This window comes from Cygnus olor, chromosome 3 (genome assembly GCF_009769625.2).
Source record: "Cygnus olor isolate bCygOlo1 chromosome 3, bCygOlo1.pri.v2, whole genome shotgun sequence".
In the NCBI taxonomy this organism is placed as follows: Eukaryota; Metazoa; Chordata; class Aves; order Anseriformes; family Anatidae; genus Cygnus; species Cygnus olor.
Genome location: NC_049171.1, coordinates 20323309 through 20351134, shown reverse-complemented (window position 1 = coordinate 20351134; position 27826 = coordinate 20323309). Strand labels below are relative to the sequence as shown.

The window sequence follows — 27826 nt, the reverse complement described above, 5'->3', positions numbered from 1 at the left end:
CAAAATGTTGAAAGTTTCAACTCTTTTCCATTTGTAGTAATCTTTTGCTTTCTGTCTGCCTGTTCCCTAGTATAGCCTGCCTCCTCTTCATGGAATTGTGGAGTGAGGCATTACATGATGCCATGGAGGATTAATTCATGCCTGTTTTGAGATTTATTGAATGGTATTTCCATTGTCTTCATAATTCCACTGTCCAAGATGTTAGACTTTCATTTTAATACCTGTATAACTATTTCTAAGACTGTAAAGGCACTTAAAAATGACACAGACTTGGGAATAAAGTTTATACAAACACCGTTTTCAAATTTTATTATTTATTTATTTATTTATTAGCAAAAAGCTTTTCCTACAGGCTAGGCATGTTATAACCAACAGTATAGCAAATACTATTTGTAGCAAAGTTCTTCAATTGACATCCCAGCCCCAATATTGTTTTATGAAAAAGCTGTTACATTAGTTTTCAATGCATTATTTGATTGTTCATATGATCAATTATAAGATGCTGGTGTTTATAGGGCAGTAGAGGAAGAGTAGAGAAGAGGGCAGTATTGACAACCTGTGAAAATGCATAGATCTCTGGCCAAAGTGGCTAACTGAAATTTACATTTTCCTCATGCTCCACTGATTTCATCAGATTTTTTTGTTCTTGTGGTCTTTAATAAAGACTATGGACCATATGGTAACATAAATAGTAACAGCAGTGGCTAAAGAAGCAATTAAAAATCAGTGCTTTCTGGATAAGTTCAGCATTCTTTCAACAGTTAGTTTCAAAGTGTAGTGGAAAAAAGAATCTCTGTATGACAGTCCTTGATGATGGCACTGTAATTCTTCTGACATGCTGCATGATATGTCGTATATCTTTATGTGCCAGCATAAAGCTGTATGGTTCTAGCTGTATCATGCTTAAACTGTTGGACAAGGTGATTAACCATAACCCATAACCTTCTCTTGTAAGGGCTGCTGAGCGCACTCTCCTAGGCATGGTGTTTCTTCTGAATTGTGCGTGGAAAGAATCTTGCCAAGAGCAGCCCCTGCTGTAGTCTAAAATCCACATTTCTAGGAAGAGAGACGGACAAAAGATTGTCTGCAGCTTGCAACCACTGGGAAGGTGGAAATGCCCTGCCAATCAGTGTGAAGTGGGGGTTGTATGAGCAGAAGTGTAAATCTCAGCACACGGCAGGATGCTAAATGCATTTAGCTCAAGTTGCTGAGGAAGCTCTGGGAATGGAGAGGCAGAGAGTGTGAGCTGAGAAAATCCATATCCATAGTCTATCCTCATCTTTGTTGAGGAGACAACTTCCTGCGGGATTTCAAATATTCTTCTCCATGCACCATTTTTCGTTCCTTTCAAATATACAGCAACTGGCAGGATGTCTGCATTTTATCTCACATTTCACCGGGTCTCACATTCTCACTGGATCTGTTTCTTCGATCATTTCTTATCTCCTAACTTCCTTGTGGTAGCTTGAAGAGTTGCTGAAAAAAAAGATAAGATATGGCTGTTATTTTAAGTACCTATCTTCTTTTTCCTTCTTATATCAGGGTGTTTCTTCCCTTGCATCCATGTTTGCAGACTTCTCTTTTAACTCTCCATATTGAACTTTTTTGGTTTTGTTGTTCCTTTTCCCTATATGTTTCCCAAGGGCTTGGATGGCAAACTGCTGTTATTGCCACTGTTGACCAAGACTGGCTTTTATTTTCTATTGTGGATAGAAAATATTGTGGATCCATCTATGGATGGAATCTTTTCCAAATATATCCATTTATGTCAATGCATGTGGAGTGCTTCAAGCGCATTCACCTTCTGAAATCCCTTTAGTACATTGTTCATTGAGGTACATAATATTTTTCCTAATGAAAGATCCTTTTCCACAAGTGCTGGTCCTGTGCTTTAACAACCTGGTAATAATGACAAAATGGGCAGGCATTACAGGGGATATCAAATCTTGCTAAAAACCTAACTAACAAAAATAAGGACTGTAATTGCCTTCTCACATTGCCCATTAAGCTCCAGTCATGCCACTTCATATGAATGAATAGAGATATAAAAGACCTTTCTAAAGAGAAACTTTTCTGTCAAGTCATTGTGGTTTAAAAGAATCTAGAGTATTTTTATGTCAAGAGCTATCTCATACCTAAAAGACAGGTACTTGATCATATAGTTTTCCAAATTACATTTAAAAATATCTATTCTTTTTGAAACTTCATTAAAACTGTAAGATTGTTTTCAACTATTTTTCAGTAGATAGGCATATATATTAAGATGGTTTTGTTGTTGTTAGTGATATTTATTGTTTGTTTGTTTTAGGGAAATATGCTTAAAATGAGAGTGGCCATTCATGTTTTTTTCCCAAGAGGAAAAGACTTCAAAAAATAATTTAAAGCCTATTGGAAATAAATCTATTATTAAAAGTTTTGAATTTCAGTAGCTGTTTACAAGCAGCATTACACCTACAGATACTAACTAGTCTATATATACTATAATCTATACAGGTATTGACATGTTCTTTTATATGCTGTCTGCATTTGTTATGTTTGTTAAGTTTAAATTTGTTATATTTGTTAAGTTTATACCGGATCTGTTTTTCAGCATATTGTTGTCTAGAATCATTCTTGGAGTTCTTGAAAGCTTCTGCCTCACTGGTTCAGCAGTGATTGCTGAGACCTTTCAAGACCCTCCTTCCCCCCATATAGCTAGCTACATGTTCTTTTTCAGCACAAAGGCATCTGCATCTTAGGCTGGAGCAAAAGTATTTCTGCTTCTTCATATCTTTAACAACTTTTTCTGCAGTGCAGTTGTTTGCCTCAGTGCACAGAAGATGATATTGTTCCAAAATAAAGAAATAAAGCCTCTGTCCCTGAGCTGTATATGCTGATGAGGTATAAACCTGGTGGTCACGCTCTGGCTCTCCTGCAGAGTAAATGCTACTCCATGAGAGGGGTAGTGACTGAGACAGACAAATCAAGCACCTAAATATTGCTTCTAACCAAAAATTTAAATTCTGTCCTTCCACTGTTGCAGCTATGTGAATTTAATCCGTAGAAATCTGCTTTTGTACCTAGCTAGCAGTCTTGGTGGTTGTAAATGTTAGTCTTTCACAAAAAGTAGGCTGCTTTCTTAAACGCAGTTCAGTTGTCTTTGAACGTACAAAAAAAAAAAAAAAAACAGTTCAGTCAGCACACGTATTCTTCAATGTTTTTGTTCATTGGAACAAGACAAAAGTTCCACTTGGGCATGTGTGATTAGGCAATATGGATTGCCTTTGTTACTGGCTTTTAAATTCTATATAATGGAGAAGAAAGAGTTGAGACCTTTGGCAAGGTAAGAGTTGGAACAGTTGATTGAAGTAATTCAGTATGAACCATGACATCCACGCAGGTATGCCATTAAGGACAATCAGATAAGTTTTCTGTGGTAAAAGGAATGCTGACTAATTTGGAAGTTGTCAACTAATTTGGAAGTCGTTTTCAGAGATCTGAAGATAACACAGCTGAAGCTGTGACTGGATAACATTGCTTAGGGATAAAAGAAAAGGGACTATTTGAACAAATCATTTTTTATAATAAAAATAATATTTGAACAACAGCAACAAATTTGTGAAAAATTAAAAAAAAAAAAATCTTCTACCTTGGAAGCAAGGAAATAATCTTCTATATGGGAACTGTTGTTAGCTCCAGAGTATTAACAAAAAAAACCTCACTAGTTTTATTTTTTATTTTCTTTTTATATTTTTGTTGTTTTTTCATAAGGAACATTTTCATTTAAAAATGGAAACAATCAAAATAACATGAACATAAAACAAGCTTTTTGTTTTTTAAATATATTTTTATCTGTTTGCTTAAATTTCAAGCACCGTATAATGCAAGATTTTTATGAAATAGATCTGTTGTTAATCCACATCCTTGAAACATGTATTATTATAGTGCTATATTAATTGTTTAAAATACAAATCCTATTACTCCTATATTTAGAAAAATTGTAGTCCTAGTTGGACTTCTGCAGTGAGTATTTCTGTGTTTCCTTCTAAAAGATTCCTTAATTGCAAGTTTTATTAGAAAATGAATGTGTTATAAAATTTGGACTACACATTGACAGTAGAACATTTAAGCATTACAAATATGAAAATGGTAGTAGCCTTTTCAGATTTGCAATTTGTCATTCAAAGAGAAAATAATTTTCTAAACTTCATATTCTTCCACAGTAAATTAAGTCAAAATGAAGCAGCCAGCTTACCCAATCAAAGATCTGCTGGCCATACAAGCAGGTCAAATCTCCTGTCAAACACTTAGTGGGTAAATCTGCCTTCTCTTTCTTTCGCTGGTACTTTTGACACTGGTCAATGTATTTGCTTATAAAAAGCATGATGCTAGGGCTGTCATACCCAAGTTGTTAATCCAATTCTTGAACTTAATATAGGTATGACAGAGGCAGTATCACTTTGAGAAGCATATATGATAGAATCCTCAACAACTTGCAGCAATAAAAGGTCCCAGAAAAATAATAATAGTTCATGTTAGTATCTTGATCAGTTACAGTTTTAGTAATTACATCCTGTCTATTCAAGTGCATCCTGAAGTTCCATGTAGGGCACTTATTCTTTCTCTTGTTGCCTAGAAGTAAAAAATAAAATGAAACAAAAAAAACCTACCGTGCACTGTGCTATCGGAGGTACATAATTGTTGAAGGAGTTGATCATTACAGTGTACACACTTAGTACTTTGGAAACCTTTAAAATGAAGGATTAAATAAATTCTAGATTTTATTGAAGTGTATAATTAGCAAAACAAAATGCTAGTTAAGAAGCATAAAAGTATTAATTTCAGCTTTTCTGTTCAGATTGATGATTATTAGCACTTACTAAAGAGTTTTTCTTGCCTATAATAAAATAAAATGATACAGCTATTGTACAGTCAACTGTAGTTCTGCTTTTTTTTTTACTGATAATGATGGTTGTCTTACTTTAGCCCCAAATAATAAATAAATGTCTGAAAATAAAAAAGATGCATAACCTGCAGACAACTAGAAAATTAAATAAATCGTTTGTCTGTTTGATTGAGGCAAAAACACTGTATTTTAATCTGCCTATGTGCATGAAATTATCAATAATATCGGAAAAAAACCTTTCATTTCCTGACAAATCTTGCAATTCAGTTTTGGCATGAAGTTCTAGAGTAGAATTGTCTTTCATAATTGCTTGCAAAGCTAGTATGGGTTTCTGTCCAAATTTTGCTGCCATGAAATTTTTAATTTATAAGAAATGAGTTCTGAGTTCAGAACTGAGTCAGACAGGACATCTTCTAAGTACAGTATCTTTTCTCCGATGGTAGCTGTTGATGTATCCCTTGGAAAGCTGATAAGACAAGAATATGTGGTACTTCTTTTAAAAGTTTTCCTGCCTCAAGTTATTCCTGAGCAGAATATGGTTTTGTATATTTGTCTAATTTCCCCCTGATTATGTGTAGACTTCGAACATTCAGATTTTTTTTTCTCACCAAACATTCCACAAAGAATCACTTTTTTTTTTTTTTTTTCCTAAACCTAGTTCCTAGTAGTATCATTTGGTGATGTTTTAGCAAACCATTTGATACCATTTCTCACAGCATTCTCAGTACAGATATACTGTTCACTGGGTAAAATTTGTCTGGATGGCCAGTCCAAAAGGGTCATTGTGAATGGAGTTAAATCCTGTTGGTGGCTGGTCACAACTGGTGTTCCATCAGCCTTACTGGCCTTCTCTGAACCTTTTTGAGCAGTTTTAGGTATGAGGGGACCAGAATAGGATGCAGTATTCAATGTGGGGTGAACTTCAGATTTTTACATTGTTGTAATAATGTTCTTTGCTTGGTCTGTGTTCTTTTGCTAAGACTTCCAAAAATTTAATTTGTGCTTTTGACCACTGCTGAACGATGAACTGATGATGTCTTACAGTCATGGAATGGTTTGGGTTGGAAGGGACCTTAAGGATCATGTAATTCCAACCCCTCTGCCATGGGCAGGGACACCTCCCACCAGACCAGGTTGCTCAAAGCCCCATCCAACCTGGCCTTGAACACTTCCAGAGATGGGGCATCCACAGCTTCTCTGGGCAACCTGTTCCAGTGCCTCACCACCCTTATAGTAAAGGATTTCTTCCTTATATCTAATCTAAATCTACCCTCTTTTAGTTTAAAACCGCTCACACTTGTCCTATTGCTAAACTCCCTGATAAAGAGTCTCTCCCTTGCACTTCAACTCTAAGGTCTTGTTAGACCTTATTGGTCTCCATATTAGAAACAGCTCATTCAGAATCAATCCTAATGTGCATTACATTATGTAATAATGTACATGGGAAATGTACTTAATAATGTACATGGGAAAAATAATTTCTTTCTAGCATTTATCTACTATAGTATTGTACTGCTGTTTTGTTGCCTGATGACTGTTTAATAAGATCTGCAAATATTTTCAGTTCACTCATCCTTCCTACCTCAGTAAGCAATGAAGATAATCTCATTGCTCATACCTTTAATTATACATATATATATATCTTTGTAAGTAATTTAAATAATACAGGTTACAATATAGACAGAAGTGGAACTTCACTGGTGACCTTCCTCCATTGTGAGAATTACTCATTTAATCCATCCATTTGTTTTCTATCTACTTTTTAACTAATTTTAGTTAGCAGTATATCTGTGCAAGGCTTTTCGCTCATGGCTCCTTTGTTTCCTTAAAAGTAGTCTTTGTCAAAAGTCTTTGAATAATTTAAGCTTATTTTATTTTTTCAATAAAAATCTAGCATGCTTGTTGACCACGTCAGAGATTCTTGGTAGATTTGGAAGACATTGTTCTTTAAAAAAAAATGCTTTCTCTTTTTCAAGGTGGATTCAAGTGTCTAGCGATTCTGTTCTTTGTTACAGTTTCTCTTACTGTCTGTAGATACATACACTTCTTTTCCTACAGTTCTAATTTGTATAGTGCAGGCCTTAAGTTTAAACCTTAATTGAAACATTTTATGAAAAAAAATGGAATTTTACTTGTAGTGTTGTAGTCTTTGAATATCAAGGCTTTCTTGAGAAGTAACACTCCAGTGCTATTACTTCGTTTCATCCTTGAGTTCCTTTAAGATGAGGGTGAATGGTATCTGACCCTGGTGATTTGCTACTGTTATTTAGTCATTTGCTTCTAAAGTGATTTCAAATTAAGACAGGTCCATACATCCTTTGTGCTACAAAAAATGTTGGAGGAACATTTCTAGTTTCTTTTACAGTGAGACCTAATGAAAAGTGTTTATTTATCTTCCCTTCGGTACCCTTCTTTCCTCTGAGTATGCCTTGATCATAAATTGTTCCTGTGGTTTCTTTGGCAGGCCTCCTGCTCCTGATAGATTTGAAGATTTATTATTAATTGTGGTTCCTTTTGGCAATTGTTGAAACTCTCTTTACTGTTGCTGTCCAATTCAGTTTTTAAATTTATTTGCTTATGTTCCTTTTTCTCATTTTCTTTTTAAACATGATGTCCACCACTTTTTACATCTAATAACCTCCTGTTTTTTTCCTTTTTTTCTTAGCTAAGTCTTTCTAATAAGTGGCATTCAGTGGATCTGTGTGGTAGCCTTAAGAACTCCTCACGCTGCCTATGGAGCTTTAATTTTCTTAGCTGGCTCCCCTTTATTCTTCCTTTCAACAACCTTCCTGACTTTTGAATAGTTCATTTTTGGGGATCACAGTGGTATAAATGTTGAATAAAAAGTGGATAGCAGTTACCATTACAGAGTAGCTTTTCATATGTAAAGGTTTTAACTAATTCCCAGCTAATGCATTCTCAAGGCAGCCAAACATCTGCCAATTTCCTTTTCTGGAAAAAGGAAAAGAAAGGAAAGGAAATCTGGCAATTTCCTTTGCCTTCTTGCTTTCCAGCAGAAGGTGGACATTGACATTCTCACTGATTTCTGTTCCTTTGTGAAAATTTCAGGTTAGTTTCATTGCGTGTCCCTGCAATCAAAGATCTGATGGAAACGTTATTCTGTCACCTCTATAAGTGAACATCAATTATTTTGTTTAGATTACATTTGTTATACAGTATGTGTGCAGACAGTTCTGTTTTCATACAGATCTTCTTAACCATGCTGAAACACATCAGCTGGATATTTAATCCACATTTGTATAACAGATTAGGGTGTAATACAAACAATTATTGATAATGTCGTCAGTTAGTCTTGTCTTTCCTAATTCTGCACAGCTGACAGCTTGAGGGAAAAAGCAGAGGCAAACAGGTAGAATTACCTGTATGGTAATCCATATATAGGAGTTCTGCTACCAGTAGTTGGTCAAGAGCACAACCAGCACAATCTGCTTTGGCAGATACGAGTTGTTAGCTGGTAATAGAGATACATCATCATTTAGAACATATTAAGAGAAAATTCTTTCACGTTGTTTGGACCAAGGACTTTGCTCACTCCGTAACATCTGCGAGAATTTTGCATGCTTTTCTATCAGAATTTAAATAACATATAATACTCACTAATATGAATTTTATTTTGCATGTATGTTTTTTGCTGTACATGACTACCAATATTGTAGGGATATGTTAGAAATACTTTAATTTAAATCTGTGCATGTAGTTCATGTATATTGATGCCTTTTTTTTCCTTTCTGTTTATAAATTGTAAATGAGTTTCATCATAGAGAGGGGTGCACTTTGATTTGAATGAAAAGTGAAAAATAGCTTCCAGAATTTTGAGTTACAACATGGCGAAGAATAAAAGCAAAGAAGGGTCCTGAGAAGAGAAAAGAACCTCAACAGGAGAAGTGAGAGGAGGCAGGGAGAAGCGGTCAAATGAAAATGAATAATTACTCTTTAACACGTTTGCCTACAAAACCTGATAACTAATTTGGTAGTGTCTTGCTTTCAGCAGGTATCTAATGGTGAATCCCCCCTAAATTACTTACAGATTTTTTTTTTCTTAAGCAGTGGGCATCTGTACTATGAATTTAAGGGTCCAAACAAATGACTAAATGGAAACCAACCTGTAGTGAACCATGTGAATTTGTGGGCTTTTTTCCCCATTCTTTTTTTTTTTTTTTAAAAAAAAAAATTCTGCCTTTAAAACGAAGTTGCAAAGTCAAGTATTAGAAAATTAGAATTATATAGGCTGCTGTCTTTTGAGTCTTGGCCCTGTGTTGGTTTTTTAATATTGGAAGACATGCAGTGGATTAGTTGAAGGGTAGTCCCAACACCTCGTGAATGATTCTTCTCTGGAAACAGAGGTGCCATGTGGTCCTGGCTGTATCATATACATCAGACTTTACACTGCTGATCAGGAATTAGGTGCTTCTCATCATCTGGTATAAAACTAAGATGTGTTAAAGTGCTGAGCATTCAAAGCTGAGGTTGCAATTTGTCCACAAGACATTTCAAACAGATAAAGTTCATAGGAAAATTAAATACTTAAAAAAGCATTCAGGCATTTCAAATCAGTAGAACAATCCATTGACCCTAAATCTTTGTGTGTCTGCATTCCTTCTCTGTAGAAAGAGTGTACTTCTAGCAGGCTGTGAAACTAATTTCACTGATGTGGAAAAAACTGAACACTGTTCTGGTTACTGCCATAAAAAATCCCATTGAGTATTTTAGTAATCCTACAATTAGAGCTAAATTAAATCTTTGTTCATGAAATAACATGAAAAATTATGCTTTAAATAGAGATAAAAGAAGAAATATCTGTGCATTGTAAGGTCTCAAGCTCATATTACTATTTTTAAAAGTGTTTTTTGTTGTTGTTTTTGGTTGGTTGGTTGGTTGGTTTTTAAATCCAGTTAAAGTGTGTCATGCCACAAAAGTTTAAAATCATGTCTTGTGTCTGTATCCTGAGTGTGTCTGTTTTGAACTCAAGTCATTGAAATTTTCATTGCATCAGTCTGTGTGATTTGGTCGTCTTCTGCCAAGGAAGATGCTTTAAGCCTGTGCTTGATCATCCCTGAAAAGTGCTTTGAAAAGCTAAATATATTTCACTCCTGGTATTTGTTGCATTTCTAGACAAATGTCTCAAAGTATTTGGCATTCTGGTGGCTCTTGCCTGCTACCACTGCAATTTATTTGGATTATTTTGAAAATGAGCATATCAGTACCGGCTGTATTATTTCAAGTGTGTGGATATCTTGTCAGAGAAATAATTTGTAGTCTCCCTACTCCTAGTTAATAGTCTTTTGATGATATAAAATTACACTAGTGCTTTTGGCCATAGCTTATGCAGGAAAGTCATTTTTTCTTGTGCTGAGCATGACTTGGTTGAATGCTTTTCCCTATTTGTTTGAACTGTTTTCCAAGTTACAAGAATGACCTTAAATGACCTTGAATTGCTGTATACTCGGGCTCTGTTCTGTTCATGATTACTCTCTCACAACTGTTGTGTCACCTACAAACATCATTGCAATTAATTTAGGTTTTCTTCAGATCACTGATTTTTTTAATATATATTTTTAAAACGAGTATTGTCACTACCTCACCAGATGTCACTAAATAGTAACTTTATCTTAATTACATTTTGATTCGAAATCTTTTAGTCAATTTAAATATGTAAATAAAAATAATAAAAATGTAATAATATAGTAAAAATATAGCATATTATTTTGAATAGTTTTATGTTTTTAGTCACTTTTTTCTATGTTATCAGATCCCTTCATTTTAAGGGTTGTTACAACACTGGTACTCTGTCATCAATTTCATTTGAAAATATATTTTCCACAACATTATTCCCCTTTAAAATTATTTACCTTTAATTTTTTACAAACTAGGTTACAGTTATTCCATAACAGAATGGCTTATGTGTTCTCAGATCTATGATTATCTGACCTTTAAGCATTGGGATATAGTGAAGATCCACAGCTCTATTTATAATTTTTCCGTATTGGCCCAGTATTATATTTCTTCTAATTTTCTGGAATTGGACACTATTACATTTTTAAAAATTCGAAGTCGGTAACAAAAATCTACCTATAGGAAACGAAATGTGGTGTTTGGTCTTGTATGACTATTAGTTGCAATCATAGTGAATTATATGTGATCATAGGATTGAATAAGTTTGTGTAAATGATCTTGGTTATGATACTGCTCAGCTTACGAACACCTTCAAATGTAGGAGATTTTTGCATTTTTACAAGTAGCTCTAATTTTAAAAGCTGTTTTGTAAGAAACTTTTAGGTACATACTTAATTTCTCTGGAAGTGTTCTTCAACAGGAATATTTGAAGCTCTGTAATGAGCTATGCTATGAGCTCTGAAAATACAAATGCCAAACTTATAAAAATATATTATGCAAATAGCGTTCTTTGTAGAGCTATAAACTAATTTATAGAATCAGTATTATCATGTGAAATGTATCTACTGTATAAAAATAGGAATGTTATAGTTGAGTGGCCAAGATTACGTAGTACCTTGCTTGTCTTTTATAAAAGGGCCAAGGCTATCCATGTACTGTATGTGTATTTGAAGTCCAATAATGCTCAAGCAATCAAGCTGTTAAAGCATTTATTCCATCATTCTTATGTGATGGGATATATTGTGATAATTTTTACTTTGTGATAAGTAAAACTTTGTGATAAGTTTACAGGTTGTGAGTATAAGTGGAGAGAAACAATAATTAAACAGGATTTATGTCATAGAAAATGTCTCTTCTGACTATGAAGGCAGAAACATATTCTAATTCAGATTGGATCTGAACTTTCTCAGTGCATTTGAATATTTTGATTGAAAGTTTTGAGTCAGTTCAAAATGAAGAAATGTACCAATAAAGCAATTTAAATTAGTGCAGATTTCAGTAAAGCTGTATTATATGGTCTGAGATTGAAACATATACAACTTTTGATTTAAATCAGGTACTATATGTCAACACTTAAAATAGTTGTCCATTTTTAGCACAGACTACTGTACTATAATGTTCATGGTAAGAGAAGAAAGAAATTTTGAAAATGTGTGGAAGTTTGTTGTTGCTGTTGTTGTTTTCCCATATGCATTTGTTTTTCCTTTCTAAAATGAGAGTGAAATCAATGATGCATTGTATTCCCCTTTTTCCTGAGTTAACATAAATCTAAGTATGGCAAGTATGGTGGATTTCAGAAAATAAAAGAAAATAAAAATAACGTGTTAATATGTGTTTATGGGCTTCAGTATTAAAATCAAAAAATCCATTTATCAGAATTAGAGAAATTATAAAATATCTGATCAGTAGGTATACATATAAAAGTAATCTTGTATATGATTTCTGATATACAGAATGAAAAAAAAAATATATTAATCTTACATGTTCAGTTCCAGTTCTTGAAAGGTCGCATTATATGCACTATTGTTCAGTATGTTGCAAAACAGTTCTCACCAACTCTGTAATTATCGTCAATGGATGAATTGATATCATTGTGTTGTCAGGCACCAAGATTTGCACATTAATGCAATGCCAAATTCAGTGTACTGTTAAACATATGATAGGTTGATACAGAAAAGTATTGATAAATGTTTATCTTCTTTACGCAGTTAAACATGAAATGCAAGAAAATAACCATTTGAAGCAGACAATCACAAAAAGTCTTTTAGCATATGCTGCAAAAAATGGCATATGACTGAAGATATGGATTAGAAGACATTGGTATTTGTGATTGAAATATGAGAATAAATATAACGTGCATACCTGATAGCAACTAAAGAATATAAATCAGCTATGAAAATATGCATCCCAAAGCTGTTCATATAGTTTTACTGTGAAAACATTTGTCAGAACAAAGCAAAAGCATGTAAAAGTTTCTTTTTAGGAAGAGTATCACATCAGTGGTAGAAAAACATACTAAAAATCTGCATGCAGAGTTCGTAGAAAAGTTCTGTTCTCCGTGTTAAGGAGTTAAATAAGTGCCTATAAATCAGTGTTGAATGACACTTCAAAACAGAACTTTATTTAGTTTCCAGGGTGCCTTTGAAAATCATTATTTTTTTAAGTAGAAGGAAGTTTAAAGTATCTTCTGTACTTATTCAGATATTGTGTTTTCACCTAAATGTATTTTTTCTACAATTTTTTAAAGCACAGAACTGTTACACTTCGTAGACAACCAGTTGGTGGCTTGGGCTTAAGCATAAAGGTATGAATAACTTATTGTTTCTTCTTTTAATTTTCGGTATGATTAGTTCACTTCAGCCTTAATTGAGATCTCATAGTTAATATGCATCTTTTACAGGGTGGTGCTGAGCACAAAGTGCCTGTCGTCATATCAAAAATGTTTAAAGACCAAGCAGGTAAAATATATATTTATGTTATTTAAATATATAGTACTGTAGTGTACATGATTAAAAAAAAAATAATGTTCTTTAAACTCAGAATTAATTCTAATTAATTCTTCCAGCATCATACGGTCTTTAAGCCTTTCTGTAAATGTCCAAGTGATCCACATACCTTTGTACTGAATTTATAATCTTTTAAAGTCTTTAGGACCTGCACTGGAAGTTTTACTGATAAGTAATAGTTTCACAAAAATATTTTTACTACAGTAAGACAGTTGTGTTGTAAACAAAGCCTTTAACATTACTTGTGAAAACAAAACTATGATATAGTGCCTATTGATGCACTTAAGTTTAATAACCCAAAGGATTAAAAAAAATATATAAACTGAACATATCTTTTCCTTACACAGTAATTCATCATATAGCATGACTGACTGCCTAGTTGCAGAGAGTGATTTGTAATGTTTGTTACAATAACATTAGATCTAAATCGGTGTAGCCCAACACAGTTAAGTATTACATTGGCATTTATCTAGCAAAAATAACCTTTTGGGGACAATGATAGACCTTGGACTGATCTTTGAAAACTGCTCTGGAAAATAATGGGGACAATCAGTAAAGTAGAACAATTGCATGTGAGTGGGCAGTGCCTTGCAAGATGGCCTAAGGGTCTTATGTATTTTCATTTCAGGTGGACGTGGACATGGGGACTAGTTTGTTCTTTGCTGAGGCAATTTTTACATAGCTGAAGAAGTATTGTGTTCCTATGATAAATCTTCTATGTATTTCCTCTTCCCTAGAATAAATCTACCTATTTCATGTAACCTTTTATGCAAGAAAAGGCAGAGCACTATGTTATGATACTTAGTGCATGCCCTGCTCCTTAAAGGACTCAAACCGTTGACACCATCTTTTTACTCATCAGCCTCTCTTCTTGCTGTGCCACAGTGGAAATTGTGCACATTCGCTTTTACTTGGCACTGTGTCCAACCTCATGCTTTAGTAGATCGCAGACGGTACTTTTTCTTCTCTGCATTTTCTTCTGTGGGCCCATGTTTTGCTTGAAGTGTAATACCTGAAGTTGGTAATCTAATTTCAGATGATATCTAGTGAACACTGAATAGATTGTCTATGCCAGTATCCAATTAGAAAGACTCCTTCAAGTTTCCTGTGTTACGGCACTTAGATATATATCAACATGATGATTCTCGTTTATGATATTGTTTCTGCAGAAGAAAGTGAATAGATGTTTTTATGCCAGTTGTGTTTATGTAGGTGGAACAATAATAGGTTCCATGAATACACAGCATAATAAACCGTATCAAGAAAGTAAATACATAATAATAATAAAAAATACTAATATAACCATTGAGGTCTAAGGAATGTAGTTTATACAATTAATCACCAATGAGGGGAAGATATCTACTGCCCTTTTTAGGACACAGTGCTTTGAATCAAAGTTAGTTCTGGTTTTATATATCAAATACTTGTATGCACAGTTTTGTATCTAGGCAGTTTTTCATGAACTGACTGTGTTTATTTGTAGAGTAATGAGTGCAACAACAACTTTATGGTGTCAGTGGGTTACCGCAGATTTGAAAATCAAAAGATATTTGCAAGATGTTGTAGCCTTTTGTCCAAGGAAGCTCTAAAGTGAGTAGCAGTTATAACCAGAGACAATGCTGCATCACAATAAGCTCCTATACAGTGTTCATGGCTGAATCAGTGAATGGCATAAGGACACTGGCACACCTGACAAAGTATGAAGAAAGCTGTATATATACTATCAGTTGCATCTCTGTCATGAAGATGAGAACCTTGGCCCTGTTTTCAGTGGGGGGGGGTCTGGAGCAGGTCAGCTCCTGAGGTGCCCTTCAGCAGAAGTGATTCTATGATTCATTGAGCGCTGCCGAGTCCTATTCTTATGATGTGTGTAGCTGAGTATCCTGAACTTTGAAAGGAATCAGATCATTCAGGCTTACTTGATGTACAGTGAACCTGTAAGAAAATATGTCAGATCCATTAAATGTACTTAAAGGAATCCTCATAAACAATATAGAGATAATTGTACAAGCTTTTCTGTGATTATATCTTTCCATCTAGTATCCGTTATTCCCATCTGTAATTACTAAAATATTTTTATGAACTTGTGGATTCTGAAGGGTAGAGGCAGTAAATAGTTACAGACTTAGAAATGTAACTTGACAGTAGGTACAAGTGACTTTCATTGCATACAGTACTGTATATATTAATTGTAAAAACTGTTACGTTCCTCTGGTCAAAGAATTGAATTTCTGTTTCACGTTGCAGTTACCAAGTTAGCAGTCACATTTGGTTACCTTGATGCAGCTTTCCATTTTTGTGAGCACTGCTGCAATAATCTGACTACTGCTGTGAGCTCTGCTTGTATCTCATATAACATGTGGAGTCAGACAAGCAGCAGCGATGAAACAGAACAGTGGGTTCAGGTCATTGAGGCATGACAAAAATAGTTAAATAAAATTGAATAAAAGTTGGTGTAATAGGGATAGTTTGCATTTTGCCAGTTTTGCAAAGGATCCTCTTTTGAGAGCCAAAACTGGTTAAAACTTTAATTTGAAAGCATTTTGCCACCTCCTGTGATAAAGGGTGACTTGTTATTTTATGTGTTTAGCCCATTTCTGAGGGGAGATGCCGTATAACCTGGCAGGATTGGAATGAACTCAGGACATTCAGCCATTGAAACATTCTTGGCTTGAAACTCTGCACTCTCCAAACATGGACTGTGTCCAAATACCACATCCTGGCTGCCTCCATTCAGGACCATCTGTTTGGAGGACACAGTGCCAGTTTGATGAGGGCTTACAGCAGTGTCACTTACACATATATACCAGGCAAAGATGGTTTGATATGGAAGCATATGTGATAATGCCCGCAGAAGTATTTTTTTCTATGCTGACTCCAGTCATCCACGAAGGTGGTGCAACTAGAGTAACCAAGCCTAATATGGATAAATCATTGCGCGTGATGTGAGATTATAAGCAAGATGCACAGCATGTTTGTATTTGTAATTTATATTCTTCATCACCTTGGCTTCATCAGCCTTGGAGCTTCACTTCAGCAAGGTCAAGATTAAGGAATAGTTAAGCCAAGATGGAGATAAGGGTTGTGGTAAATGGGGCCACATCTGGCTGGCAGATGGTCACTAGTGGGGTCCCTCAAGGCTCCATTTTAGGGCCAGTCCTCTTCAATGTTTTTATAAATGATTTGGGTGTAGGACTAGAAGATGTTTTGAGCAAATTTGCCGACAACACCAAACTTGGAGGAGTTGTGGACTCGGATGAGGGTGGAAAGGCGTTGCAGAGAGACCTGGACAGATTGGAGAGCTGGGCGATCACCGTCCACATGAAGTTTAACAAAAGCAAGTGCTGGGTCCTGCACCTGGGACGGGGCAACCCTGGCTATACGTACAGACTGGGGGATGAGACGCTGGAGAGCAGCCCCGCAGAGAGGGATCTGGGGGTTGCGGTTGACAGCAAGTTGAATATGAGCCAGCAGCGTGCCCTGGCAGCCAGGAGGGCCAACCGTATCCTGGGATGCATCAAGCACAGCATTGCTAGTCGGTCAAGGGAAGTGATTGTCCCGCTCTACTCTGCGCTGGTGCGGCCTCACCTCGAGTACTGTGTGCAGTTCTGGGCACCACAGTACAAAAAGGACATTAAACTGTTGGAGAGTGTCCAGAGGAGGGTGACGAAGATGGTGAAGGGCCTAGAGGGGAAGACATATGAGGAGCGGCTGAGGTCACTGGGCCTGTTCAGCCTGGAGAAGAGGAGGCTGAGGGGGGACCTCATCGCAGTCTACAACTTCCTCACGAGGGGGAGTGGAGAGGCAGGTGACCTATTCTCCGTAATCACCAGTGACAGGACCCACAGGAACGGTGTTAAGCTGAGGCAGGGGAAGTTTAGGCTAGACATCAGGAAGAGGTTCTTCACCGAGAAGGTCGTTGCACACTGGAACAGGCTCCCCAGTGAAGTAGTCACTGCACCAAGCCTGTCTGAATTTAAGAAGTGATTGGACTGTGCACTTAGTCACATGGTCTAAACTTTTGGGTAGACCTGTGCGATGCCAGGAGTTGGACTTGATGATCCTTATGGGTCCCTTCCAACTCGGGATATTCTATGATTCTATGCTTCTATATTTGTGTTCATAAGGAGGTCAGAATGAATCAAAAACTTTCATTATCTGTTATGAAAGTGAAGGCTAAATACAAAGCTATCTTTAAACATAAGAAAGAACTGATTTGAACATAAAATTTTTGAAGTTAGATGATACTTAATCTATGTACACTATTTCCTAGTATCACCTACATATTAAATATACATACACTTTTGAAGGATTATTCATATCTTCTGTGTGTCATTTTTAATTATATTTGTCAGTGTTATTTTTCTTTATTAATGAATAGCTGATTATATTTAAAGGTAACATTGACTCATCATTATCTCTACTGGATCCATGCCTACAGCATTAAACTTAGTTTCACAGGACAGCGAAGAATATTCTTTGCATTTTTGATTTATTTATTATTATACTGCATCCTTGAGACCAGCAGTTCTTACGGTAGAAAGGATATCCTAATGAACTGTTGAAGAACAGTCAACAAGCAAAGTGCAGATACTCTGGTCCCTGATTCAGAAAAGTATTTTTGTTCAACAGAATAGTTAAGAGCATACTTAAGGTCCAATTATATGAATAGGAGTCAGTAGTCATCGTATATTTAATAAGATGCATATAGATAGATAAATTATTGAACTGAACTCTTTATACTATTCGGATTTGTTTCAAGGATTAAGTGCTGAAGCGTGGAACATAAGTTACTGACCTAAACCTTAAGAATTCTTTGGTTAGAAGGATGCAAATGGTCAACTTTTATGTGTTTATCTAACTGAGCAGGTATATAGTTTAAATCTAATCTGTGGAATATTTTTACAATGATAATGTCTTCATTATTACAATGAAATATCTATTTTTATGCATTTAAATTATTTCTAAAAAACAGGATGAAATATTTGTAGTTTTGTTTTGTTATAGAATTTGTCTTAGTTTTCTTTTTATAGCAATTAAGACTGTGATAAATCTAAAACACATTTTTACAGAGAAAATTAAAGCATTGTCATGGGTTAATTTGAATTTGTTTTCATTCATTTGGTTTGGCTAAAAATCAGAAACAGTGAATTTAGTGTCCAACTCTAGATTTAAACAGTCACTTACATACTTTCCCAAGGTGAGGTTCTCTCTCTCTATACGCTTATGTATACATGGCTGTTGATGTATATAAAAAATTGTGCATTAAGTTCCTGATAAAGAATAATGCTTTTTTGTTTTTTTTTTTTTGTTTGTTTGAAATTATATTCATAGGGTATGTTAATAATAAAATTATTCTTAATGGATGTGAAGAAGATCAACTTTTGATTAAAAAAATAATTATTTTTTGCTTGACAGCTGTGTTAAAATGTAAAATGTTTCTGGGAGTATTATTTCAGTTCCTTAGGTTTTTATGGTGAGTATTCTCTTTGAATGGTGCATTTTGCAGTTTCTGAAGCAAAAGGTTGATAAAATCTGAAAAACAATATCTGTAATTTCAGTGGACCTCTGATATTATGGTTATCATTTGTACTCCAAAATTCATAGAGAAAGGTACAAAAATATTGTTAGTTATCATCTGTTGCAGGTAGCAGTTGGGTGAAAAAACTATGACCTTAAGATGCCCTTTAAATGTACAATTTCTATTCTTTCTTCTATTTACCTTCTGATCTTGAAGGTCTTTTCCTACCTTTATGATTCTATGATTCTGAATGGCTAACAGTGTAGTGCCCTTATGAAATGCAGAAATCTGATGAAATACATTTAAAGTTATTTTTTGAATTTACCACTGCAGTCCAGACTGAAGACAAAGGTTGATGATAATTTTTTCATGTAGGGAAATCAGAGAACTGTATTGTACATTTTCTCTCAGGTAATTTGTTCAGGAAAGAACTGGTTGAAGTCCTTCTTAAGATGAATGGTGTTTTGGACTATGGATTTGAAACTTGCTTTTACCATAATGTTTTAGTACTGAAGCTGGAGAAGCAAGCAACTAGGCAGAAACCATCTAACATGTAACAAAGATTCCTACTGCATTGAAAAATATGAATTAAAGACAGAGTAAAACTCATTCAGATTATTTGGGCTGAAGCACAGTCAAGAATCATACAGAATATTTGATGGAAGGAGCAAATGTGACAACCCTTCTGTTTGGAGATACTGTCATATGGAATAATATGAGAGATTTAATAACATCCTTCGGCAACTTCACAAAAGTTCTACTTTTGATTTTTTCAGTGTTCTTATCTTTCCATTACTGGTTTCTGAACTAAAGACTTTCTAGGCTATTTTAGGAAATGTATCTCTTCTTCTCTTGTGTCTCATTTAATGCATGTATTTCCATTATTTCAGGCATCCCCCCTTAGTCTGCAAGTTTGTCTTCCCCTCTACAGCATTTAAAACTTTCTTGCATTCTGTAATAGTATTTAGTGGAAGCTGTTACACATTTAAAAAAAAAAAAATTGAAGATGCCAGATTTGCCTTTAATTTATATCCTAATATAATGTTACATATTCATAACTTGTCTGACTATGTTATTCAGCTCAGCAAGCCTTTTAGATGTGATATTAATCATGTCTATTAGAGCTAACCTTATGCCTTAGAGTATTGCAATTGTATGATCAGATTAATTTTCCTTTACATTGTACTACATTTTTCTATCAATTTATTAACCTAGTGATTATTTTTTTAAATGCACACAACTATTTCACCTGAAAAATATTGTAATAAATCTGGAAATATCAGATTTAGATTGATTATATGTATAGAGTACCTAGAGCTTCTAATACTACTAACCATATTAATAGAAAGACCACAATTTTGTTATTTTAAATAGCTTTTCACTGACTCTTAATGGAGTGTTACCTGTGCCTGGCTATTATAACTTTGTTTTTAAAAAATGACAAAAAATAGCTTGCTTGTAGTTTTAAGTATTGCTTTTGCCTCTTACTTATTGCTAGTTAATTCTGTATGTATACAATGCATAAGTATTTTCACTTTTATTTTCAAAAGCAAGGAACTTCCTAGCTAAGGTTAGGTATGTATCCCCAGTGGTAAATAACAGTGGCAATTAGTATTTTCAAATTTTCTGGAGATTATAGAATCATACAATAGTTTTAGTCAGAAGGGACCTCTAAAGATCATTTAGTCCTATCCCCCCGCCATCGGCAGAGACATCTTTCACTAGATCAGGTTACTCAAAACCCCATCCAACCCAGCTCTGAAATCTCCCAGAACACTTCTTTGGGCAGCTGTTCCAGTGTCTCACCACCTCAATGTAAAATAAATAAATCCTTGTGTCCAATCTAAATCACAGAATGTTAGTGATTGGAAGAGACCTTGAAAGATCATCTAGTCCAATTCCCCAAATATCTACCCTCTTTCAGTTAAAAACCGTTTCTCTTTGTCCTGCCACCACAGGCCCTGGTAAAAAGTATTTCTCCATCTTTCTTATAAGGCCCCTTCATATACTGAAAGTCCACGATTAAAAAAAAAAAAATTACTCTTCTTTTCTTGTTGCCCCAACTCAGTTGCCATGCCTTTCCTTAAAATAAATAAATAATAAGATATTTAAAGTGTTTATATAAATAAAATAAGGCGTGAGTGGTTGAGAGTACAGCCCTTAAGGGTGATACACAGAAAATTAAAAGAAAGTGAGATGGAAAATCACAGACACAAACAGATACAGATAGATAAATCAAAACAGTGAAGAAAAAAAGACAATAATAATGGAAGAGAGAAAGTCACGTTACAGCACAATACTGGATATGATGTTAAGAAATGGAAGTACATATGGATAGAAATGTCCATCATTTCTTTTTTTGTTTTGTTTTGTTTTTGTGGAGCAGGGGGAGAGGAGGGTGAGGTGATGGTTCTTCTTAACCTTCCTTACTAGTCATACTGAAAACTTGTAAGAAGATCTGTCTTTTTGTTTTCTGTAAGAAAATCAATACCTTGGTTTCTCTCAGCAAAAAGTTTCAAGAAACCAAGATGGGTTGCATAGAGTACGAAGGATAATTCTGAGAAGAATTAACATCTGAGAATCAACCTAACTAAATTCTATTTTCATTCCAAATATTCTTATTTACAACAAATACTTCCTTAATAGGTTAATAGTTGTTGAACAAATATGTTGAAATATTCAATAAAGTCTTGTGTGCAGCTTTGCAAACCACAGAATTTTTGAGGTTGGAAGAGACCTCTTAAGATTATGTAGTACACCCTTCTGCTCAAGCAGCATTAGCTAGAGCAGTGTGCCCAGGACTGTCCAGTTGAATTTTCTTTTTTCTGAGGATGGAGACCTGACAACCACTTTGCATGACCTCTCAGTTTTTGGCTCAAGTCCTCTAAAGAGCATGCTAATTTTTTAAAACTTCCTTAACAAGGTTGTATTTAATATTTGAGTTAATATAGTTCTGTTTTAAAGCATTGATTACAAATACAGTTACAAGACTACTTATTTTCAAGAAAATGTAAAAGTGAATTGCACCAGTGGTGTCTTTACAGTCACGACTGTAACTATGTCCAAGAGAGAAGGGAAAAACACTTGTAGATAACTTTATGAAACCTCTTGCATTCTAGATACCAATTTCTCCAGTCTTCTCTTTTTAAGTTGTATACTTGCTTAACTTGTCATTTAAATTCCCTTTATGGAGCTGGACACTTTTACATATATTTAAGGTTAAGCTTAAGAATTGAGAGGTCATGAAGTCGATGAGCTTACCTGTATGCCTTAAACAGCATGTTTTTGTGTATCATATATACAATGTTAGAGGACTTAGCACATGGTACATTTCTCATAGTATTCAGGAATTCAGCAAAAATTTAGTGAAAGTATGTATTGTTATAAGGCTTGAAAAATACAAGCACATTGTATTACTTACAGACTCAAATCTGCATAGATCTGTGCATCACTACCATGTGGTAAGTCAGAATTTCCCAAGAACCTGTTTGGTGAATTAACCATTTCACAGTCTTTTAAATTTTCAAAACTTTAATATAGCTAATGGTTATGAAGAGGAAATAAAACAGAGCTCAGAAGAATTACTTGTTCTTTTCCCCTTTCAAAGGGTGCAAAATAACTTTTCATAGTCCATGTTTCTGTCTGATTCTCTTTTATTTATTTATTTATTTTTTTGAATAACTAGTATGATAGGTCATTTACTCTTGGGAAAGTTTTTCAAGTCTAATATATTCTTAAGAATCGTATTTTATTTTTTTTTTTTTTATGGTTTATTTTGTATCACTTCCTCTATAGAAGCCCCTTTGGGTTTCCCTGATGCTTTCCTCCTACTGCAGTATCACTTGTGAATTTAATGAATGTACAAAAGATAATTGAAATGTAGAGTTGTTATCAGTGACAAATACTAATTGTTGCAGCACACACCTGATTTTCTTTTAAATCTTGGTATATTGCTGCTTATTACTACTTTGTGCATATTTTCTTTTGAAAATGTTTTTCTGGCCATGTTCAGTTCATTACTAATAAAATATTATTTCAAGTAAAGCTTCAAGAGGTATACCGAATTCCAGTAAAGTTGTATTTACTCTTTCTCTGAATAAGATTATATGCTACTTGGTATCTCAATACAGTTGCTCAAGTGGTCTGTTTTTAGTACTGATTAATTCTACACAGAGTGACTCATAATTGCAGAGCAACCTTTCATAGACATCTTTGTATATGAGGATGCTACCAGCGGGAGACGAAGTTCCACATAAAGTGGAACATAGCACTTGAAATTAACAATGTTTTTTCATGCAGAAAAGGTATAACTTAATGAAAGCATAAGTAGAGTTTGAAATGATACACTACTTGTCATCAGATTTAAAATGAGAGAGAACAAGACTGTCTTTTTGTCTCTTTCCAAGGAGTTTTTCAGGTCACTTTAGTTCTAATACACTTGCCAACTACATTGTGTCTTCTGCTTCGCAGTGACATTTCCTCTACAATTTGACTTGTAGAAAATATTTGTGTCAGAAATCATCATTGATTTTAAGCTATAGAGGTTATATATAAAGCAAAGTGTTTCATCACAGACTTGTAAGCATCATTTGCCAGAGTACCATCACTTGCCACGATGACAGCAGCCATGGAGGTGTCCACATTATTGTGTTAGTTAGCTGTATAATGTACTTTTGAAGTAAATGTTCTGATTCTGCCTATTTTCCATGTTCTCTTTCAGTTCATAGAACATTTGGCATTAGCTGTGTAACTCTCCTCCTCTTACTCACTTTATCTGGACAGCTTCAGTTGTGTGTAAAGACTCTGCAAGCAGAATACAATTGCTTTGTGCACTTAAACTGTAATATTTATTGGCTAATGCACACAATAGGTAGCTAGGGGCATTGCAGTACTCATCACTGTGGAACAGCCAATAAGCCTTTGCTGTCTTGGCAGTCAGCAGGGGAATGTTCAGCCTCTGTTGCTCCCTGGAAGGGATTTGCCTTCAGTGCTGCTGAGTTACCATCCTTCAGCTACCTGTTTTAGTTCCTTGAGATTTTTTTTTATACCTTCTCATGTCAGTGTTTTTTATACCTTTTCATGTCAGTGTTTTTCCTCTTCAGTCCTTGAACTGTTTACTAACCCTACATCAAGAACTTTGTGTTGGTAATTTTCCCTTTCCTGTTTTTATGGAACTGTTACACAAAACTTCACTTTCTATTATGTGGGCCCCCAAGTGCCCATCCTGAGGCACACCAGCCTCACACAGTGATGCACTCCTGCTACCAACAGTAGCTGTAAAGGACCGCAGAAGCTAACCTTACTTAAAAGCAATACAACAGTCCCTGAAACTTTGACCTCCTCATAATATAGTGCTTGAACATCTGTTGAATAAGCTAGGGAGGGGTCATGGAGGTGTGAGTGGGTCTCAACCTGCTACAGGAGGACACCCCTAATGAGCCAGTCCTGGGCTATTACTGGGCTATAATCCATCTCTGTTCTGACTCATCACCTGCTATTACAGATGTAGTAGTCAACATTTCTTAGCTTTGTTCCTAGTCATTAACACACAGTGGGCATAAACGTTGAATAAAAAAATGGATCAGGTGACTTTCACTATTGGTGTATGTATTGCTAACATCTTGACCAGAAGTTTAATACTGAGATGCCCAAGGTAGCATATGTCTCCCCAATACAGGGATACAGGTACCTATACAGGCTACACTGAATTGCTTGTTTTTTTCAAAGTGCTTTAAATCAGTTGCGCTTCTGTGCAACTGAATTATGCTATTAAAAATTGTGTGCATATTTTTAAATACAAAGTGGGATTAAATGTAGGGTAAAGACCTTCAGTACAACTTGTAACATGGTATTTAAAATAAATCATGAAATCTTTCCTAAGTACTGATAAAAGTACTAATAAAATGTATCCTTTATCTGCCAAAAGAGTGATGAAAAATCTATTAGAAATATAAATTTAATATAAAGAAGCTGGTTTTTTTTTTTACCAAAAGTGTGACATTTTCAGCAGCAAAAACTTTACTGTAGAAATGGTAAGAATATTTTTAGTTCCTTCCTCTCTTTCTTCTCTTTCCTCTATTTACATATCTCAAAATACTATCTTGGTTAACATTCTTCAGTGTCTTGAACTGTGACTCTATAAGATCATGTATATAAGACTACTCATATGCTTAATTTAATCATATCAGTCTGCAGGATCAGAGACTTACTTTCAATTAAGTGCTAAATTTCAAAAGGTAAACATCCATGAATTTTTGATAAAAATTAAATAAATTTAAAAGCTGGTGAATACACCTCAAAAATGTCATTGTGTCTGTGTAGAATTGTTTTTCTTTGCAGTTTCATTATATCATTCCCATTGATTTTGTAAGGCAGGAAACATGCAAATTACCAACTGAAATAATGTATTATGTTATTCTCAGGAACTAAGATAACTCAAACTTCATGTTAAAGAGTTGTATTAAATTCTAGGCACAACCTCTTTAATTATAGCAGTCCCTGTAAATTTGTTCAGGAGGAAAGGAATTGCTAAGTATTTTCAGAAATTCCTATTTCCCGTTTGTAGAATAATAATGAAAAGTGTGAATCATGCTTTCCACATAATTTAATTAAATCCTTCATTAGTGAGAAATGACATTTGTATTCCATATTAAATAAGTTCTTTGTGCATGGGAAGTAACTCTCTTAATTTGTTTAAAATTGCTAGGAATCTATTACCTTTTTAGAATGAACACTGATTGCTATGCCATTGGTATTTTCACAAGCAAATCAGTTTCAAATGATGCTTACAAACAGCATGCTAAACCAAATGTTGAAACATAATATACATTGTTTTTCAGTACTGCTTTGAATTAAATTGTACTTTTTCTGTTATCCCACAGCTGACCAAACAGGAATGTTATTTATAGGGGATGCAATAATGCAGGTCAGTAAAGGTTTGCTTTTTTCTACAGACATTTGTTTCATACTTGCCTTTACGTTTGTTTCATTAACCCACTTACATATTGGAAATCATTCTGTTCCTATTGCATCTCTGTTTTTAGGTTAATGGTATTAATGTAGAAAGTGCTACTCATGAAGAAGTGGTAAGTCTTTCCACTTTGATTTTTTGATAGCATACAGAATATCCTGTGCCCATAGTGTTTTGTTTCTAGCCTTTCACCATATAAGGTTGTTCATATTGAAGCATTTCACAAAATAAATAGAAGCTTGATGTGAATACGTATCTACTTTTTTCTTTTTTTTCTTTAGCTGAAGCTCACTAACATTGATTTTTAAGAAACGTTAACAGTATTTAATTTTTGTTCAGTTTAGACAAATCTCTAGATTAGAGCAGAATTATGTTAAATACTACTAGCACGATATTTTGAATCTTGCAAGTGATTCATTTTTATGGTACTGTTCAAGAAGTGGACCAAGGTCTTCCAGTGAGTTCTGGGGAGTTATTATTGCTGTATAATAAAAGATTATGGCTTACAGCGATCAGAAGATTACTTGATATTTTTTAGGCCAAGAACTCTGGAAAGGATTTTATCTTCTTAAAAGGAAAATTAATAAAGTTTCTACATTGTTTTGTCGAATTAAGATGACAAGGACTTCTTAAAATAACATGGTAGCTTCTCAAACTCCTTGATCCCCCTTTTAAAAGGTGATAGATTTCAGTAGGGGTGACTCTGTTCTTGGGGGAAAAATAAAGTAGGGGAACTATTTTCTTTTTCTAAAATATGTTATTTTTGTATGTAATTCCTTCTGTAGCATTTTAAGTGCTTAGATGTTTGCAGCCAAACCTGAAAAGAGAAAATGCTTGCCAGTTGCTGTATATTACCTGTCAGAGTTTATATGAGAGGTAAGACAAAGGTTGCTAGCTGAATTTCCAGAACATTATTAGTATCACATATTCTATAGTAGGCCTAAGATGAATATTTGATGCCAATGTTCTGGACGAATTTCTTGAACTTTCTTCTCCACTTCATATTCTATATCAGTTTGAGAATCACTTCCACTTCAACCCTCAGACTAATGTATTGGCAAGCACAGAGAAAAGGAAGTGGTTGAGAACCTGTTGATTTTGGAAGCCACTAAACCGTTATTGACGGCATCAGCCAATTCACTGTTGAATGTTTCTCCATTCATTCTCCAATTAATACCATCAGAGGCTGAACCTCTGAAATAATTAGAATTTCACAGAGCACAGTCAGGTCTCTTGTCTATTGGTGAATTTCCCTCATGCTGCTTGTATTGTTATCTTGCATACAAAACTATAAACTTCATGAATGTTATTCACCACAAAATGATAAGTTACATCCCTTAAGGATTGCTTTCCAATACCAAGAAGCACTCCAGAACTGTCAGTGCAACACAGCTATGCTCCAGTGGCGAGTAGTGGTGTATAATACTAGTCTTTACACTGTGCATGGGAATTCAACAGAAGCATTAAACAAAAGTTTTTGGAACTTAACCCCATAGGGCTGAAGGAAGCTCCAGAAGGAAAAGGGATGTCAGTAGTCCTACTATCACAGTCTGCTATCATAATCAGAGTCGGGGTTGATAAATGGGTCAAGTGGTAGAGGAAGGGGCTTATTCTGTGAGATTTGAGATTTAGTAGGCTATTCCCAAAATGTCTTGGGAGAATAGAGGATGTTTTATTTCTTATTTTTATCAAGAATATCATTGCATTTTTATGAAATAATAGTTGTGTTTTCTTACCCCCAAAAGAGATCTCCTTAATTGAATATGGTGGCTTTATAACTGAGAAGAAAAAAGAAACAAGGGTACATTTAATGTTCCTAAGCTTTCAGCTTGTAGGAATCAGTATTTGTCAGTATCCACTATTTGTAGATGGAACTATAATGATGCCCTTGTCTGCTATCTGTCAGGAGGCTAATATTTCTCACCTCATTTTTCTTAGAGTACAGAGGTCCAGATTGTGTGCCCATGCTCACAAACATGACCCATAAACATCTAAAGTGAAATTTATATTGGATTTAGGAATAAGTCTAT

At 34.7% G+C, this 27826-nt stretch overlaps 1 protein-coding gene across 1 annotated transcript in view; it reads left to right on the top strand.

Annotated features, from left to right (window-relative positions):
• Nucleotides 1–27826, top strand: part of SNTG2 (syntrophin gamma 2) — a 165278-nt gene that overhangs the window by 8175 nt on the left and 129277 nt on the right. Inside the window, exons 3-6 of the mRNA XM_040550870.1 lie at nucleotides 13047–13103; nucleotides 13200–13257; nucleotides 25708–25751; nucleotides 25870–25911. Of these exons, the coding sequence (XP_040406804.1) occupies nucleotides 13047–13103; nucleotides 13200–13257; nucleotides 25708–25751; nucleotides 25870–25911 (201 nt within the window). The remainder of the gene's footprint in view (nucleotides 1–13046; nucleotides 13104–13199; nucleotides 13258–25707; nucleotides 25752–25869; nucleotides 25912–27826) is intronic.